The 21,038-nt window shown below is 38.4% G+C and overlaps 1 protein-coding gene across 2 annotated transcripts in view; it reads left to right on the forward strand.

The window, feature by feature from the left end:
• The window catches only part of DMD (dystrophin), a 2,128,065-nt gene that overhangs the window by 1,757,934 nt on the left and 349,093 nt on the right, over positions 1-21,038 (forward strand). For both annotated transcript variants that reach the window (XM_067723245.1, XM_067723244.1), the window contains exons 58-59: positions 11,940-12,060; positions 12,688-12,956. In XM_067723245.1, coding sequence (XP_067579346.1) covers positions 11,940-12,060; positions 12,688-12,956 — 390 coding nt within the window. The remainder of the gene's footprint in view (positions 1-11,939; positions 12,061-12,687; positions 12,957-21,038) is intronic.

Here is a 21,038-nt window from a genome sequence, read left to right on the forward strand (position 1 = left end):
AAAGCAGTTTTTTACACCCATGGGAGTGGATCTGTGTTCCCCAAACCAGCTGGGCACCATAACAACTGCAACTGGAATGGCTCTGAGGACTAATTAATAAAATAATGTTCCGTATGTGGTGAAGTATTCTAAATAATTAAAGCTCAGATGTGCCTTAGCAAATATAAACTGACCAATTTTTATATCTTTTGAATACATTATCCTGGCTTTTACGGTTCCTCATTACTTGCCTCACTAGACTGACTCGTTTTCAATGAAGTGTGTATTATCCTGGTCCAGATACATTTTTTAAACTGACTTCCTTTGTTTTACTTGAGCAGTCACTAAAGTGATATTTATTACTTGTCTACTCCTGTGATTAACCTAGAGAGAGCTTTAAAGGAGCAGATCATAGTGGGGAATTTCTAAGGAGAACTGCAGTAAACCACGAGTTTATTTAATTCTCTTCATCCCACCCCAAATTTAAATGGAAATCAGGTCTTGATTATAAGAACACTGTAGGTAATGACTTTTTGTTTGCATTTTTACTAATGAAAGTGTTTGTCATTCGGTTTTCATCTTTCAATTTAAAACTCTCTGTAATTCCTTCCCTAGAGACCATTAAGGACACCTTCAAAGCTTCCTGAGATTTTCTGGTTAAGATTTAGACGGACGTATTCAGTACATACATTATTAAAACAGTAGACAGAAAGCCATTATTGTGTGGATGCTGTTGACAAATGAAAAGGCTTGAATAAAGTAGTTAACTTATTCATTTGTCAGGTCCTATATTATGCATGTTCAGTCTCCTCAGAAGTCACCACAAAGTGAGGGAGAGGTTCAGAAATTCAATAAAATTATCCTGAAATCACGTTGTAGATTATACATTTATTTAAGCTAATTCTGTTATCAATGCTGGCCTGCTTCCTTTGGGTACATTTTAGTATGTGTGTTAGCTTGATGAGTTCCCTCATCAAAGGAATCCTTCTATTTCCACAGAAATAGAAAATGTCTTTAGGTGCCATTTGTGAACGTTAAGATTCAAGTCAGCTCTGTGTTACCAAATAAATGCATTGTTCCCTATCACCTCTGAAAAACAACAACAACAAAAGGTTGTGATACAGTGATTCATTCCAACATTCATTGGCCTAGCCTCTTGGAGTTTCTAAACAAGTTTGGTTCCCTTGCAAAGTTCACTGTTCGTTATCTACCTCTAAGATGTCTGCGTGACTAGGTTGGAGGAAATCGACATCTTTGTGATCGATTCTTCATCACTAATGGAGTAAGCTACTTTCATATAAGTTTGGAATTTTATGCAGTCATATTTAGAAATGCTGAATAGAAAAGATTTTAAATTATTTTTAGAACTACATTTCTAGCCATTTGAGGAAGTCTTCTGAAAACTAGCTATATCATCAAAACTTGAGAACAGAGTCATCTAGGATTTGCTACTTTTGTTTAATGACTATAATAAGATAAACTATGAATAGTTTACAAACTGACTTCTCTACCACAGTCCTCTTTATAACCATGTGAAAATGTTTTTGATATCTTGACAAATACTCTTAAAATAATATTTGTGTACTACTTTGCCTTTACAAAGCACTTTGACACACATTTGTTTAATTACAGATGAACCCCTGATCTTTTTATGTGTTCTTCCATTTCCCCCAAAAAATTATTTTAGGAAAAATTGTACCATAACTTGGACTTCTAGAATTCATTGAGTCTTTCAGTAATTATTTATTGAATGCTTACTCTATGCCAGGGGCTGAAGGTACAGTAGTGAAGAAAACGAGACTCTGCCCCCACAGACCTTCAAATTTTAATGAGGGAAACACACAGTAAGCCAATACATTAATATATAAAATCACGTCAGGGGAATTCCCTGGCGGTCCAGTGGTTAGGACTCTGTGCTCTCACTGCTGCGGCCCCGGGTTCGATCCCTGGCTGGGGAACTAAGATCCCGCAAGCTGTGCTGCATGGCCATAAAAAAAAAAGAACTAAAAACAATAAAATAAAATCATGTCAGGTCAGTTCTGTGAAGAGAAAATGAACAAAATAAGGATAGAGAAAGACTGAGAGGTAGTGGCCTACCTAAAGAGATTATAGTTGAGCAAAGGGCTGTGTGCGTGAGTGAGCCAAGCAAAGACCTTGAGTGAAGCATATTCTAGGCAGAAGGAGCAGCAAATGCAAAGGCCAAGATGTAAGAACAGGTTTGGGGTGCCCAAGGAATAGCAGGATGGGCTTAGTGGTAGGTTGTTGAGAGAGGCAAAGACCAGATAATGTGGTCTTTTCTGCCATAGTTTGGAGGTGGATTTTATTCTATGTGTATTGAGACATCACTGGAGAACCACAGACAGGAATGATGTGATCTGATTGATGTGTTCAGAAATGGACTGGCTGCTGTGTGAAGACATGATGATAGGAGGAGCAAAACTGAAAGCAGGGAGAAAGTTAGGAGGGTGTTGAAGTCATTTAGGAAGGAGATAATGATGGCTTGGACTGGAATGGAAATGATAGATATGATGAAAAATTATATGGCCCAAGATAAAGTTTGAAGGTAGAGCTGATAGAACTTAAGATAGATGGGGTATGACTATGAGAGAAAGCAGAGATTCAGGGATGACTCTGAAGTCTGTGGTTTCAACAAATGGGGAAATGATGATGCCATTTATGGAAACAGGAAAGACTTCAAAATGATCATGGATGAGGGTGGGGTGTATGTGGAGAGAAACAGGAGTTCCATTTCTGGATTATGTTGATAGACAGAAACAAATGGCCTAATTCAGAAATTATTCACCGCTTACACTTGACAATGTCAAATTTTGGCCGAGCCTCTGGAGAATGGATATTAATTAATTTTTCACAGGATTTCCTGATAATCCATTTATCTGCACTATTGCTTCAGAAAGAATTTCCAAAATTTAGGGTTTAGGCTCAACGACCTAATACCTAATTCTCTAAATGACCCTAGGAGCAGATTGAATTTTCACCAGTGATTTTTCAGGGTGAGCTCAGAGTTTAACAACACTATTGTCTGTAGGAAGTGACTTCCCCAGTGGTTGTCGGAAGCAGCTCAACCTCAGGATTAAGAGTCAAACAGCTGTGCACGATGCTGCGTGGGCACTAACTATTCCTCCACGGTATCACAGATCTGCAAGCGGGCTGGACTCTCTGCTAGCCCATGCCCTTGATCTCAGAGAACACAACTTTTTGTTTAAAACACTTCCAAAAGATAAATCTCAACAGGAGCTTGTTAAACATATTTCCCCCCTTAGATACTCCAAAATGTTTTTTCATTCAGTAAAATTAGATATTTTTAAAAATAATTTCAGGCTTGAAATATGTCCATTTACTTTTTCAAACTTGCTTCAAATTGATTTAATCTCACTTATAAATTAATATTGTTGTTCATGTTGTTGACTGTCTGAAACAGTGCTTAGATGTACCTGAAACAATGGCTAGATGTGTCTGATACCATGATCCCTTATCGTCACTTTTCTTCAGAAGTAGAGTAAAAATAAGATAAACTTTTTTCATCTTGTCTAAAGATGATGATGTAGTCAAACTCATAGAAGCAGGGAGTAGAGAGGTGGTTGCAAGGGCCTGGGGAGAGGGGGAAATGTGGAGTTGTTCAACAAGTATAAACTTTCAGTTATGCAAAATGAGTAAGTTCGTGAGGTCTACTGTGCGACCCAGTGCCTGTAGGTAACAGTATTGTATCATGCACTTAAAACTTTGTTAAGTGGGTAGATCTCATGTTACGTGTTCTTAGCACAATAAAAAAAAAAGATGATTATGACCTTTTCTTTATAGCCCATATGTCCCATTTTCATAGCTTCTCTGATACCAACTATGTCGAATGAATATTAAGTGAACCCTTTGTCTTTCTGGGTTTTTTTGTTGCCACTTCTGGCAAATGTCCTTCTTCCTAAAATCCCTATGAATTTGTCTTAGATTCTTAGAGGCAAAATTTCTGGTACTCCAGTTAACCACATTTGGATCTTGCCTTTTTCCATGATCTTGGTTTCAAATTAATTGAGCAATGTTTGTCCCTAAATCAGCAGTTAGTCATTAAAATATTTCTGACGTGCTTGAGACTCAATAAATACGGTGGCTCTTAAAATGAGGAAGGTCATTATGGCGAGAGAACGATTTCAGCAACGTTCTTATCAGAAGTAAAAACAATATAGGAGGCATACAGATAAGGTAGAAATAATATGGAAACTAGAATGATAATATAGGATGACAAAACTAAAATACCGATCAACTTGTGGAAATGACTGTGTTACTGTCCTTGTCCTATGCGCACTCAGTAACCATTTATTGAGATCACTTTAACCGCCGTTGGATCACTTTATTTTTTTTCTTTCGTTTTTAAAAAATTTTTATTGGGGGTATAATTGATTTACAATGGTGTGTTAGTTTCTGCTGTACAGCAAAGTGAATCAGTTATACATATACGTGTATCTACCCTTTTTTAGATTCTTTTTCCATATATGTCATTACAGAGTATTGAGTAGAGTTCCCTGTGCCCTGTACTGTACAGTAGATTCTTATTAGTTATCTATTGTATATATAGCAGTGCGTATGTGTCAGTCCCAATTTTCCAATTTAGAGTCTGTCTGTTCTCTCATCTCCTAGCTAATGCAGGCTAGAGGAAAAGCCCAACCAGCAGTTCAATAATGGAGCTTCCGAAAGGATGGACGTGAACATCTCTAGAGAAGAAATCACTAGGATTACGAAGGCAGGGTTAATAGGGCCTCCTCTTGAGGAGAATCCACCTAGTGACTCAAAGATTACTCTCGGCTTTGGATCTGGAACCTAAGAGTAGACCCAAAAAACATCTCTCCGTTTTCCCCAATAGACAGCATTCATTTTTTTCTCTCTCCTCTCTTAATTCACGAAACCAGGCTTCCACCCTCGAGCACCAACTGCATCTAAATCCAGCTGGCCTCCATATAACACACTCTGGTTTTCTACCTGGGTGTTCTGTTATTTATTCAACAGTATTTATTGATTACTATATGCCAAGCTATGGCTATAATTCTTAATATTAGTAATGAAAGACTATCTCAAACTGCCACCATGTAACAGGCCTGTGGCCAATTAATGATCTAAACGTGTTGATCATGGAATTTTAGAACTGGATGTTAGAACTTAGGTAAGGCACTTAGCGAACCTCTACATTTTACAAATGAGGATGGGAAGGCTCCGAGAGATTTTATTATGACTTGTCTTAGATCATGCAACCAGGTTTTGGCCCGGCCCAGACTTGAACTTTTGGTGTCCTGCTACTCAGGACAGTGCTCTTTTCACCACTTCAGTCTGCCTCTCAGGATGGTCCTGTAAAGTTCTAATAAATGTGGAGATAACGTATAGTCATTCCTTCAGATTTCTGGTCCAAATGACACAGATATAGACTTGCCACTTCAGTGGGAATATAGGTAAAATTCAGCTCCGGGGAAACTATACACTGTACATGGTTGAAAGAGATCTGTTTTGAAAGGTAAGGGCTTTAACTTACATCCTTAGTTATAGGACCACTGTCTCTAGGTGAAAGCAGCATAGCTTATCTCTCTCTGATGTCTGTACCTGTGCCCAGACTTCTCTTCCTGCTCCTCTCTTCCCTGAGGTATCTCAAGCAAATCAGTATCTCACCCTTCATCCCCTCTATACATGGTTCTGAGCTACTATTTATGTATTATTAGGTATTTGTGGTAATAGTCACCCTAATTTTTTTTTCCACAAGTAGGACAGACAGAAAAAAAAAAGAAGAATCACTGACTTGGTTCTTTATCACTTTCAGGTTTTTTATTTCTGATCTGCTTCATAGCCATTAGGATTTTCCACCTTTGTGGCTTCCAAATTTTTTGTAATTCAGAGAACTTTTATTTTTTTGTTCTTACTCACTTTCAGCCTGGCTTAAAATGAATGAACAGTGACTTGGTTCTTCTCTGTTACTTTCAGGGTTTTTAAGTTTCTCATTTGCTTCATGGTCATTAGGATTTTCCACTTATGTGTCTTCCACATTTTTTGTAATTCAGGAAACTTGTTCTTTGCTCTTACTCAGTTTCAGCCTGGCTTAAGAATTTCAGGGTTTGGATTCTAAGTGACTAACGAACTGATGGCCTTAGGTACATCCTAACTTATCTGTACTTTACTTTGCATTGGTAAGACATTAATTGAATAAAAATATGCTTTTATACAAACATACCTACTCAGTCAAACTGTTGACTCCTTAAGGACAAAGATTAGGTCCCTTCATCTGTACTGCCTTATACATAATAGATGCAAAATAAAGTTTTGTGAATGAATGGATGAATCAGCAAGCAGTGAAGTCACCCAGTTGGTTAGTATTTGTGATGTATAAATACTATCCATCAGACAATGTAACCTTCACGATAAAATGGATTGACCTTGGGATTTGCTGCTACTGTAATTCTGTAGTGCACGATTCAAATCAGCTACTTTCGTGAACCTTAAGAAGCTGAAGGAAAATTATCAGTTTAGTATGCCTAACTTTTTCTCATTTGTGAGATAGAATAGTATTTTCTTTTCACCGAGGTACTCTGCGTCTTTAGTAGTTCCTTCGAATTCTTCCACATCACTATTTCAGAGCCTTGGGCCTGGCTATCTTAAAATGGGAAAAAAGAAGGTATGGGGGAAAAGATGGGTTTTAAAGAAAATAACTTCATCTGTTCAAAAGATTCAAGAAGTAAATATCTTAACATTTGAATATTGACATCGAATTAGGGTAAAGATTTACTCTGTATGTGTATGGGAGAAGGGCTTTATATCTGATAGCTTTTTCACATCAGCACATGAATGAACCAACCTATCTGATTTAAAATATTAATTATAATCTATGAGACAAAAATCAGTATTGTATATGAGTATGTATTTTCCCCAGTGTCATTCAAATAGACTTTTTTTGAGAAACAAGACAATTATCAAAGAGTTAAGGCTCTTGACGTTGAATGTTGTCATTGTTTAAAAATGGCTCCATTTTCCTTTTAAAACGTGGTGAAATGTTGTAACATTCAGTGTATGGTAAGTTGATCAGATGTTGAAAAATCTATTTTTCATTATTTTAATGCAACATCTTCATGGGGTTTTTTTATTGTTGTCTTGTTGTTATTATTTTTACTACATAAGCCTCTCTCTTTTAAACTCCGTGCTACAAGGACCAACGATATCCATTGCCTACAACAGAGTCTGGTACATAGTGTAGGTGCTCAAAATTTATTACATGAATAAATGGAAGAGGACCTTTCATATAACCATGTTTAACATGACGTTCCTATTTATAGTTTTTTTCTCCCTCTTTTTCTGGGGTGTTTACAGTTGTTTTATGTGTGTGTTTAGTCTAAATCTTAAATTCTGAAGATACAGTCACTTAACCCTCTCTTCCATCTACTTTCTTTTCTTAATTTCTGGCAACGATGTGAAAATAATGGTGCTTATGTCTTTGTAACGACAGAACTTCCTTTGTCTTTTCTTTCGATTCATCTTAATCCTCAGTGACTCATATTTAAGAAATGAACTGTGCAGCTGTGGTGGAGCTAAGCCCTTGGCAACAACTCGAGGGGCAAACAAGTGGTCTCTCACAATGGATGGGTGGTCCTTAGCCTTGAATTATTTGCTGTTCGGTTTTAACAGTGGAATTGCATCATCAAACAGTGTCTTGAACTTTTTCACTTTGATGGGACCTTTAAGATCCATTTCCTTATTTGACGGACTTTGCTCCAATAATTATCTCCACTTTCCCCCGAGGTCTTTAATATATTCTTCTCTGCTATGGTGACCGACTGTCCTGGTTTGCCTGATGCTGTCCTGGTTTCAGCATTGAAAGTTCCGTGTCCTCAGTACCTGGCAAACAAGGATGGTTGCTTATCCATCTTTCAGTCTGTGTTCAAACCATTCCCATACTAAAAAGAACGTATCTCTCTTTGCCTTGCGATCCTCTCTGTCCTGTCCTCCTCTTTCCCCTGAAATGTTATCATTTGAAATGCCTCCTCCTTCTCTCACTTACTCCTCAACTAAACCTGTTTCCAAGGCTACTGCCCTCCGCCGAAATGGCTCTCACCAAGTCTGATGAACACTTCTCAGTGCTCATCTTGCTTTACTTCTGTGTCATGATTGGACACTCTTGGTCACTTTATTCCTCTCAAACTCTCACTCTCTCTTCATTACTTTTACATTCCTTGTTTCCCCCAGTCTTCACACCTATCCAATCCTTTTCAGCCTTTCATTGGATCCAGTTCCTCTGTCTGCTCATTACATTTGCATCTGTGTTCTCCAGAATTTTCTTTTCCTCTCACTCCACTGAGCAATCTCATCTACTTACGTAATTTTAATCCTTGCCTGTATGCATAATCGTAGGCACTCAGTGGATATTAGCGTAGTGAGTGAATGACTCCTACATCTCATTTCTTCTCCCCAGACATTGGATTCGAAACTTGTTTCCTGCTGGAAAGAATGTTACGTCTCCAAGCCGAGCATATCACATCCTCTTATTCTGTTCCCCATACAGACCCCCCTCATAGGAGCCTGGGATTTTAATATTCATCTTTATTAATTTTATGCTAAATGTGCACGTGAGGTGTTCTGGATCAGAGACAGATCTCCTTGACTTACTTTACAGTAACTATCATCCCTACCTTCCACCCTCTGTTCAAACCTTACCCCTAAGGAGACGTGGTGAGATCTGATGAAAATTTTCTCACATGAGTGGCTGGGTGGGTGCTCCATAGGAAAGTAACCAGGAAAAAATGATTTTTCTCTGCTTATAAAGGAGAGATAAGCAATTGTCGTCTTCTCCCCCGAAAGGGTCTCCTTGGAAACGTGATGGGCCTGAGTCCCAACTCCAACTTCTCTAGGAGCCAGCTAGCCCCATGCATCTCAGGTTTTACAACCTAGAAATGTCTCCAAGGTCTTGGCTTTATATTTTCGAAATGTAAATACCTACAGAGATAGCTACTCCAGTCTTTCTGACAACTTGGAGCTTAACCTAGGAAACTACTCCGGGCTATAACCATTTGGCCCTCCGGATCAGAGAAATTAACTAGACAAATGACTACAGATCTAATTCCCATAGTATGGGAAGGTGTTCACGAGGCTAGAACTTTTTATAGGTGTACTGAGAAATCCAGGAGAGTTTATTTCCTCACTTTTAGTTTAATTGCACCCAGCGTTCACTCCTTTACTCAGCCTAGAAACTAGGTGTCATCCTTGCTCCTCCCCTTCTCTTCTCTAGCATCTATTCGGTTACCAAATTCCCACATCTCTACTCTCTAAACATTTCCTTTCTCTGTCTGTCTCTTTTTTTGCCCTGGTACCATTGCCCTGGTTCAGATCCTCATAATCTTTCGCTGAATTCTTGCAGTTGCCTCCTATTTTCTCTGATTCCATTTCTGTCCTTCTCAAATACATACTCTGTACTAATGTCAGAGAAATCTATTTGAAACGCACACATGCCCATGCCACTCCCCTGCTTACATCCCTTCAAAGGCTCCTGATTACCTATGAGACAGCACCTAGACTTCTTAGCAGGGTATATATGGTCATAGGTTGAGGTTCAAATCCTGACTTAAAGGTCTAATACAGTTTAAGATAAGGACAGTACCCTGCTTCATCTCTGGATATGTCTTCTCTTTGTACTTTATCTTCTAGAAACACTAGCCTACTTGAGATAATTGCACATGCAGCACTGAATTAGCCCTCTGTCTTTGCACCTGCATTTTCGTCGTCTTCTTCCTCTAACCTGCTTTTCCCTGGCTAACTCATCATGTTCATGCTTTAGAATTCTTCTTGAATACTATCTTCTCCAAGAAGCCTTTCCCAATTTCCTTTCCCATATTATGCAAGCCTCTAGCACTTTCCACACTGTGTTGAAATTATTTACATGTTCGACTCTTCCACTATTTACTATACGTTCGTACACAGGAAGGGCTGTTTTGCATTCAACTTTGCATTTCTGGTCTTTAGTCTAACCACTGACACATAGTAGTTCAATAAAGGGAGCCATTATTATTTTTATAATTAGTAATATCAGTATCAGCTTCCTACTGTCAAGTCCAAATGGAGAGACAAAGTAAAATAATAATTTCCTTGAAGCTAGAAAAATTAGGTGTTTGAAAAAAATACAGGAATACAAGAAATGTATACACATATACATTCACGCGTGTGTGAGTGCACACGCACGGACACAAACACAGAGATTACAAATGAAATATTAGAGGGAAAATCAGCCTTACATGTAAGCAAAGTAAATAGCCCACCTACTCTGTATGATTTCAAGGGTGCAAGAATATCCTACTATACAGAAATTACATCCCTATCCACAGGCTGAATCCTAATATTCCACTTAACGAATTTCATTATTTTGGCTCAAAAACCTTGCCTCTCTCTACTAAACTGTAAATAACTTGGAAGGTGAATCATTTTGCAAAGTGTCAGACTCAGGATTCCTTTGAATGGTGAACACCATTAGGATTTTATTTATAAATGTGTCCTACATTCCACTTCTAGAGCACTCCTGTGACATGATACATCTGAAGTTTAAAGGAGATACTGCTAAGTTTTCTCCCAGTAACAGAGCACGGTTTAAATTCAATAGGCAACATGACTAAAAATAGGATAGAATTGAAAAAAGATATGAATAATTAAGCCCTAGATCAGGGCAATTATTATTACTGTTGTTTTTGCACCGGTCTTTTAGCATTTATGTGATATTTAATACTTTAATTAACATCTTCCCTTCTGAGATAGCCGAATCTGGGTCAATAACTATCTTCAGTGGTTTCAGAATATCTGTTAATTTATCCTAGCCTCTCAGGATGTCTCACAACCCTTAGCACTTGGTTATATATGAACTTTATTGTTTTCCTTGTTTCTAGTGTGTTAGTTTTCTCCCTTCTTTTGGTTCAGAAACTTCTTGAAGGCAGAAAGTGTGCATTTTGCTTTTCTTTTAATCCCCTGTATTAAAGAAGGTGACAGATTAGAGATTAAAATTGATAACTAATTTAGATGACCTCAAAACACCTGTTCTAGGCTCACTCTTTTATAGAAACTTGTTCCCACAATTTCTACCTTCAGTATACCTCAAAACATTTCTCCTGTTTACAAAGAAGTCACAATGGAAAATGTAATGGGTATTTTTCAAAAGCGTTGAGTTTTTACTTAGTTTTTTATTAGTTTATTCATTATTAGTTTTTATCAGTTTACTATTAACACATCATTATGTTCATTGTCAGACATTTCGACAGAATTAACTGGTGATTATGAATTAGATCGGTTGTGTTCTTTTGGGTGTGTGTGAGTTTCATTAGCCCTGCTAGGCTCTTTTTTTTTTTTTTTTTTTTTTGGTCTTCATTGCTGCATGTGGGCTTTCTCTAGTTGTGGCGAGCAGGGGCTGCCCTTCGTTGCGGTGCGTGGGCTTCTCATTGTGGTGGCTTCTCTTGTTGCGGAGCATGGGCTCTAGTCACGCGGGCTTCAGTAGCTGTGGCGCACGGGCTTAGTTGCTCCGTGGCATGTGGGATCTTCCCGGACCAGAGCTCGAACCCGTGTCCCCTGCATTGGCAGGCAGATTCTTAACCACTGTGCCACCAGGGAAGCCCCCGCTAGGGTTTTGCAATATATATCTTACAACTTTAGCTCCAGATTTCCAGTTTGGTATTCAAGTTATATAAATAAATCACTCATCTTAATTAAAGGACGTTAACATACCTTGAAAGCTCCCCTATCCCCTCCAGAATAGTTTTACAAACACAGTGTTTTCCTAATTAAAAGAAAGATCTGTCGAGCCTTCTTTATCATTTTATGACTGTCAGTTTATAAATAAAGGAGATAGAAATTGACCTGGGAATTTCGTAACCAAGTTCTGAGCACCCAGGATTAAGTTTGAGAAGAATGCCACAAGCCACATAAGCATTTCTTTTCATCTCATTTCACAGGCCTTCAAGAGGGAATTGAAAACGAAAGAACCTGTAATCATGAGTACTCTCGAGACTGTACGAATATTTCTGACAGAGCAGCCTCTGGAAGGACTAGAGAAACTCTACCAGGAGCCCAGAGGTAATTGAATGTGGAACTGTAATAACATATTGATGGAAGGATCAGTGGTGACAGAGTGACCCATCCATTCTTGCTGGCAGTGTCTGGATAGCTCTCATCTTTTCTAGGTTAAATAGAATCAATTCAAATTAAACCTTGATGTTGAAAAAGAAAAAGGAATTATAAAGCAGCATGCATAAATCTGTTTGCACATTCATAAATAAACATTGAAAGAGATTAGCGATCAATTATTGAAACATTTAGAAAATAAGAAACAAAAGAGATAATCTGTGAGGAGGAAATTTATTGTCACAAAGACTGCAAGCTAATTTTCAATTTAAGAGCCTGCCTGAAGTAAATTAGAGCTTGTGGTGTGCATCCTAACGTTTTTCTACTCAATAGCTTAAATGAATCTTGGATTATCTGATTGATATAAAGTAGAACAGATTCACTCAGGAAGACACGACTTCAGATGTGCTAAACTATATCAAAATGTATGCCACAGTATAAAGGAGCCATTAATCAGTAGGTTGGCCTCTTATTAAAGTGTACTCTTTCTTTTTTCCAGTGTGACCTTTTGAACAATGTTTTCTTTTTTTTAACACGAAAATGAATGTGGTCTAAAACCTTGTTGTCTTACTAATTTAGAGCTGCCTCCTGAGGAGAAAGCCCAGAATGTCACACGGCTCCTACGAAAGCAGGCTGAGGAGGTCAACACTGAGTGGGAGAAATTGAACCTGCACTCAGCTGACTGGCAGAGAAAAATAGATGAGGCCCTCGAAAGACTCCAGGAACTTCAGGAGGCAACGGATGAGCTGGAGCTCAAACTGCGCCAAGCCGAAGTGATCAAGGGATCGTGGCAGCCCGTGGGCGATCTCCTCATCGACTCCCTCCAAGATCACCTCGAGAAAGTCAAGGTACCATCTACTGCTTGGCTTCAGGGCCCTTTGAGAGATTCAAAACAGGTTCTAATCTGAACTCATTTGCAGTATTTTCTTCTCACCAAGTTAAAAATAGGGCCCTTAAACATTCGAAATCTTTCACAAATTCAAAGTCTTCTGGCACATGGTATTTCCTCTAAGAGAAGATAGTGATCTAATCATGTCTGTCTTCAGTAATACAAAATGAAATATTAAGTTACAGGGCAAAAAAATCATTTTGATTTTGCTATCAGGGAGTTAACTTAGGTGTACTAAAATTGTCTGATTTACATGTGCATGTGTGTGTGTATTTGTGGTTCTTAGTATCAGAGTAGGGAAAACTACAACATTTAATCAGGAGCCAGGAGTCCAGGTTTGGGCCTTTTTGCTAACTGAATTATGTGCCTTGGGTGAGCTACAGTACTGTGAGCTGAGACCAGTAATGCTGCCCTTCCCTGAGAAGGCAATGCGTACAATAGAATTTTGAGTTGGATTAGCCCACTGCAGGTATTAGGAAATACCACTCTATATTTGCAATACTGTCCATGGGACCAAAATTAAATTCCTTTATGGCACAAAGATGATAAATGTATTTATAAAGAAAAAAAATACATATTTAGGAGGATCCTTTTGAAAACCAGCAACTTGAAACATCTTTTGTCTATTTATCTAGTGTCAAAACTAACCAAAGTCCTCCAAAATCCAAATGCAGAAGTGAAATCCTCACCTGCATTTGGCATGTTTACCAGCCCCCTCATTCTGGAAGGTCTCTTCTCCCTTGGCTTTCATGACACTGTTTCATCCACATTCTTCTTCCTTTATTTTCCTCAGTTCTGAAACTCTACCCCACCCTTCAGATGTTGGTACGCCCAAGTTTCTAACCTTAGCTCAGTTCCCTTTTTATTCTATAAATCCCTTAGCTCAGTTCTCTTCTTAAGGTATAAATGCTCCCAGTTTGAAATGGCATGGATGGTGACAAATCTAAATTCCTAGTCTGAATCTCTTCTGATCTGCCAACCCATATGCCATTAGGATTGAAATGCAACCGTTCTGAAAGCAAGTCCTTTTGTCCTCCTGTTTACCCATTCCCCTACCGATATCCCTTTTTACCTGCCCTTTCTTCTGTGTTTCCTATTTCAGTTACTGGATCATAATCCAACAAGTTGCTCAGGCTAGAGACTTGAGGTCCATCCTTAAATCCTTCTACATTTTCACTGACTGCACTTGGTTGCTCATTTTACCTCAGAATATCTCCTTTATATTTTCTTTCCTCTTTTCAACCAACGTCCTGTTCTAGTCCCCAGCACCTGTATACAGTCAGGTTGTTTTATTATACATCCTTAAATCCCATTCCCCAGTCAGTGCAGCTGGCATATCACAAACACTGCATTTTAAATATTTGGTTAGTGAATGAATGAATGAACCGTTTCTTTATTGATATTTCTGTATTTCCATTCTTTCCCAACTCTAATCCAAACTCTTTGCAGGAAGCTGCCTGCCTGACGACGAAGTCCAGTGAACGCAGAGGGCAGGTGGCCCTGTTTCTTCCTAGCCCTGGCTTAAATTTCTGACTGTTGCTCCTGTCCTCTAGGCCATTCAGGACACACTGACCACACCCCCCTTTACACAGATATGCCATCTTTTTTCATAACTCTCTGCCTTTGCATATGTTCTTCTCTCTGCTTGGATCAGCCCACCTTATCTGCCTGGTGAACTTCCACTCAGCCCTCAAGGCCCAACTCAGAGGGCATCTGCCCTTAGAGTCTTCCCTGTCTTCCAACCCCAACTCCCGCCAAGCAGAAGGAACTGCCCTTCATTCAGTGCTTTCATAGGTCACCACACATGCTTAAATTGTCACACTTAAACTTCACATATATTGTGGCAAGTCACTTCTGTATTTTTTTTCTTCCATAGAAAGTGAGGTTCCTAAGAGCAAGGATCATGCTGTACGTCTTTGAATTCACAGTTCCTAGCACAGTGCCAGCAACATATAAGGAATCCAGTTCAGCTTCTTTTTATTCCTTCACTCAACAGTTGTTTGTGAGCTACTATAAAATGTGCTATACGTGTAGGTATAAATGAAACAGACTCGGTCTTTGTCCTCATGAAGCCTACAGTCTAGTGTTGAATTGAAAAGCTCTTCATTATAATAGTAGGTGAAGATTTAAAAGGAGATGAAAAATTTGACTATAACTTCCAAAATATCTTCACCGACATTCTATGACCCCACGTCTAATACTTAAAGCAATGGTTAACATTTCTGTGTACATAAAAATTAATGTTTTGAAATGTATTACCTATTTAGCATTAAAAATACTGAATTTTGTCCAAAAACATAGGAACTAAATTCTGAAAAATTTTCCCCCAAATGGCAAATAAAAGAATGTCCCAAAGGAAGTAAATTAGTTAATAAGTCAAGTGGCTGAATGTCTAGGCTTTAGAGCAGACATAAAGGCTGCATTCTGAGCCGTATCTGTCACACAGGAGCATTAGCAGGATAATGAATATGGATGGAGAATGTATACAGCGTGACTTAATAACAAAAACTAACTCAAAGCAGAACAGCTCAAATATCAGCTGGTCCTTACCCAACCCTATTTGCAGTCTTCTTTTCAGTTCCCCTCTCTCATCTGTTCTTGATCCTAAGACGAATTTCATTTCCCATATACCCTAATTGGTAAGACCTCATTCTGATCCCAATAATAACAAAACATATATACATTAAACGTTTGTTTAAAAAGAGCTTATGGGACTTCCCCGGTGGTCCAGTGGTTAAGACTCTGCCTTCCAGTGCACGGGGCACGGGTTCCATCCCTGGTCGGAGACCTAAGATCCCACATACTGCGGGGTGCGACCAAAATTTAAAAAAAAAAAAAAAAAAAAAGAATATGTGTGTACTGGTCATAATAGATTATTTTGGTTTCTGAACCAGTATTGTACAAATATTTTATGCATATCTTAAAACTATAGATTATATGAATTCATATATATTTATTTCCCTTCAGTAGTTCCTCTTCATTTTGCAATGGGAATGAAAACCCCTCTTTTTTCTGTTGCATCTCAGTGGTACCAGATTTGAAACTCTGAAACTTTCGTGTTGGTGGTTTATAAGGAGTGAATTCTATTAACTAAAACTTACTTTGAAAAGAAGAAGAAGAGTACTGAAAACCACTATTCCCATTTTTCTACTCAGCAGTTTAAGCCCTCAGAGGCTCCACGCTGTAGGGAACTCCAAACGGATAGCTAGGCAGGTAGCCAGAAGAATATTTTATATACCCGTCTCAGTTTGTTTTCATCACCCCAGTGACTGTCTCATAATATCCACCTCCATTCGGATCTCATTTGTTAAAGAAGTTGTTATTTAAGTAACTGTGGAATGTGTGTTTCTGTGGGATTTAGCATTACCTCATTTCATTAGCAAATGCGGCTTTTGGGTTTGGAGAATGGCTAAAACAACTAAGTCCTGGGACACTGTGGATATGGCGTGATTACTAGTAATCATCTTTAGGACAGTGTACATAAATCAAGAGAGAGGAACATAATGTTAATATTGACTATTCAGCTCACTAAGAGCATCTCACCCTTCCAAATATAGCTTCATAGGAATAACCACTAGAATAAAATTTAAATTTTAAATGCCTCTTTATTTTTAAAATTCATGATTCATACTGCTTATCAAATATTTTAAGGGCAGAATCATGATTTCTCACTTTACTGGAAATAACACCAGTGCTTATGTGACTATACAAATGTTCTTACTTTCCTTGTAGTAATGGGGAATGAGACTAACTCCTGGAATCACTAAGTGTTCTACCTAGATCTATAAGTGGACCATATGTAGCTTTTAATAAAATAGAACAACTTTTGCAACTAAAGTCTACATATGACATTTTTGTTCTTAAGAACAATTCCTGTGTGAAAAAGTTCATGGGAGTTGTTGTTTTCCCCAGTTGTCTCTTTGTCCTAATCTACCATGGTTTTTAACACAGATTGCTACATCGTTCTTAAGCCGGAAACATTTCACTGCCCGTAGTTTGCCAGTTGACTTGAAACACAGTTTTTCACACACCATGATTAGGCTATCCCAGGCTGCCATCTTGGGATATGCAAATTTGTCACATCTATGTAGTTATGCATTTTACGTTTTTGTTTTGTTTTTTAATCAGACTTGCAACTTACAGTTTTTACTATGAAAAGTCAAGGACAGGGACTCTGTGAGTTTTTCCTTAAAGTTCTTACAACAAAATATTTTAATTAGACCTTTTTGGAATTATAATTGAGAATAATGTAGTGGTGTGTGTAGTAGAAGAGGAACTATGATGATGAAGCCGCCATGCCATCCTGACTGACTTTATGTTCAAACGTTCACATCTAAAAATGTAAGAAGAGGGCTTCCCTGGTGGCGCAGTGGTTGAGAGTCCGCCTGCCGATGCAGGGGACATGGGTTCGTGCCCCAGTCCGGGAGGATCCCACATGCCGCGGAGCGGCTGGGCCCGTGAGCCATGGCCGCTGAGCCTGCGCGTCCGGAGCCTGTGCTCCGCAACGGGAGAGGCCACAACAGTGAGAGGCCTGTGTACAGCAAAAAAAAAAAAAAAAAAAAGTAAGAAGAGGGCTTCCCTGGTGGCGCAGTGGTTGAGAGTCCACCTGCCGATGCAGGGGACACGGGTTCGTGCCCCGGTCCGGGAGGATCCCACATGCCGCGGAGCGGCTGGGCCCGTGAGCCATGGCCGCTGAGCCTGCGCGTCCGGAGCCTGTGCTCCGCCAACGGGAGAGGCCACAGCAGTGAGAGGCCCGCGTACCGCCAAAAAAAATAAAAAATAAAAAAAAATAAAAATGTGAGAAGAAAACTGGCAAATGCTTCTCTTCAGACTACCTGTGGCTTGGTTTATCTGAGAAATTTGTCAAAGAAATGCTATCTCAGAATTTGACATTGAGAAAACCAAGTATGTTTCCTCCTGATAGGGAATGTGAAATGTGATGTAACATATTAGAATTTCATATTCACCTTCGGAAGCCGGAAGCTTTCAGCCATGTTCACGTAACTATATCTTCCCTTACTGTTTTTCTCATCTTAACCCTGGTTCTAATATGTTATTATAATTTTATCAATTTTGTTACATTTGTCATTTATATGAGTTGACCTTAAATCCTTTCTTATATATGAGTTTTATAGAGAAAGTTCATAATCCTTTCTTACAGAGATAGGGGATGTATGGTTAGACAGAACCATCACAGAGCAGCCCTTAAAATGATTCAAAATACGTAAGCTCTCCCCACTGTGAATAAAGGATCGATATCTCCACAAGGAATAAGGTGTACTACCTGTAGTAGGAAAAGGAAAGCTTAGTCATATTTTGTTAATTGTTATTGGCTACAAATGAATTGCTCTGTGGAGGCTTTTGTTCTCGTTTTTATACGAATGCTGTGTGTGCTATGTAAGCCTTTGATGGAGAAGAAAACGCAAACAAAAAAGATATAATCCTTTATAAATCTGGGTTAAAAATGGAACTGATGCCTGTCCTATGGAGTAACTAGGGTTTTATCTAGTTTTCAAAGCACACAATTGTGATTTTTTAAAGCATAGGATTTGGCCTTTAATATCTGGGAATATATCTACAAGAAGGCATATTATAGTAACTCTCACTTATATACTTCAAAAGTATAGTATTTATTTTTTAATAGAATGGTCATTGTTGGCCTAACTAGAGCTTAGAAACTAAAGTAGGAATTAATCATCTTAAATTTCCTAACCAAATTATTTGTCCGATGTAAAACTAAGTGTAAGTTAGTGTTGCCAGGAGAGCTTATTACTTAGTTGCCATGTATTCGCTCTCATTTCCTGCTTTGTTTATAAAGTTAAAGGCAAGTTACTTAGGATAGCAATGTCAAATCACGTTCCTTACCCAAGGCATCTGACTTTAGAGAGTGCTGTGTGTGTTTTTAAAGCCCCTACCTCGATTTAGGCAAACAGAGCCTTCGTTTACCATGCTATTCCCATCCTGCCTTTGAAACTTCTGAAAAGGCAGTGCAGAGTAATTGTTTCAGACATCTGATTAGCATACTTTGAAGTGCATATAAGTTCTTTTTCAGTTTCATTTGAACCCCAGCTGTCTTCACCGAAGTCTATAATCAATCTGAATTAAGTTGTCCTACTTCTCCTAATAAGTCTCTTATTAAGTTCTGCATCAGCCTCTTAGGGAGACTTAAAAGCTAATTCATGTAGAATTGCCATTTTCTACTAATTCATTTGTCAGCTCTCCAAATTCCAAGGAAAACAATTGCAAAGACTATTAATTTGGCTCTTCATAAACAACTTACGTAAGTGTAGTATACATTGGAACCAAGCAAATGATTTAAAACAGTGGGTAGGAGGAAATAAGTTGATGACATTCAACACTGCTTTCTTTTTGACTTTTTTTTTTTTTTTGCGGTACGCGGGCCTCTCAGTGTTGTGGCCTCTCCCGTTGTGGGGCACAGGCTCCGGACGCACAGGCTCAGCGGCCATGGCTCACGGGCCCAGCCGCTCCGCGGCATGTGGGATCTTCCCAGACCGGGGCACGAACCCGTGTCCCCTGCATCGGCAGGCGGACTCTCAACCACTGCGTCACCAGGGAAGCCCTTTTTGACTGTTTTGAGATGCCCTCCACATTCAAAGCACAAAGCCATTTGTTTAATAAGAGAAACATCCTTCTGCTCTTACTTTCATAAATAAGATAATTACTGAGTGAACTTTGCTTAAAGGTAGGAAGAGGCTTTAGAATAGTAGGAAAACGCACATGTTCTTTTTATTACTGAACTTATTTTAATTTGGACTTCTTTGTATTCCTTTGATGGACTGTGATAAAAGAAGGAGCTAGAATTGGTTACCATTGTTACTGCATTAAATCAGAGTTGTACAGCTCTTCTTCTGGTCATGGAATATTTAGGAGAACATGGCTAATCAGAATGTTCAGCTAATGAGTTCGTCTGACATTATTCTACTAAAGAAATATTTAATTAGATAATAAAAATTCCTCCAGAGAATATCACCCTTCCTACTATTTGAAAACAAGCATGTCAAAAACTGATCCTTTAATATGCCAATCCTGTTTACTGTGGATTTATTCCAGAAGCTTTGTTTGTGGCTGGTAGTGATTATAAACAGTATTCCTCAAGCCTCTTGGGTAATAAAAGACTATTCAAAACAAAAACTTAAGTCATATAGTATCAGCATTAACAGATCTAAAAACTCAATCATTCATTCATCTATGATACGGTTAAAACCTGTACCCAGAGAAATTTGATCTCATTACAGAGTGTGAATGTTTATTTCATGAATAAAATCGTATTGGGAGTTGGTATATTAATGGCATCTTAGTTTTCCTGAGAATATTATTATTTAGCACCAAGCTGAGAGAGCAAGAATTTGTATTAGCTTGCATGTTTGGGTGTCTGTAACACATTAACTAGAAACAGTTTTAAAATGTGAGTTATTTAACTAAAATTCCATATTTCCTTAGACGATGGGAGCACACAGTCAGTATGTATTTTTTTAATTCATCTTTATTGGAGTATAATTCCTTCACAGTGCTGTGTTAGTTTCTGTTGTACAGGACATGGAAGCAACCTAAGTGTCCAGCAACAGATGAATGGATAAAGATGATGTGGCACATATATACAATGGAATATTACTCAGCCATAAAAAGAAACGAAATTGAGTTATTTGTAGTGAGGTGGATGGACCTAGAGTCTGTCATACAGAGGGAAGTAAGTCAGAAAGAGAAAAACAAATATCATACATTAACGCATATATATGGAATCAGTATGTATTTTTATTCTCCTTTGACATCTACCAAAGTTGCAACAAGTTTAAACTTCACAATTATGTTACTCTCCTACCAGAAGCACAACAAGGAATGATTTAAGAACAAATAGCCCAAGGAGTGGGCGCCTATTGTGTTCCCGTCATACTTGACAATTACAAGTTTTAGAATTACACAGCTAACATTGACACCAATATTATGCCTTATGCAATCTTACCTTAACTAAGTTAAGCCATGGCATTGAGTAGTTGTTCTTGGTTAACCAATTTTCTGAGTA

The sequence above is a fragment of the Pseudorca crassidens genome, chromosome X, assembly GCF_039906515.1.
Source record: "Pseudorca crassidens isolate mPseCra1 chromosome X, mPseCra1.hap1, whole genome shotgun sequence".
Classification (NCBI taxonomy): Eukaryota; Metazoa; Chordata; class Mammalia; order Artiodactyla; family Delphinidae; genus Pseudorca; species Pseudorca crassidens.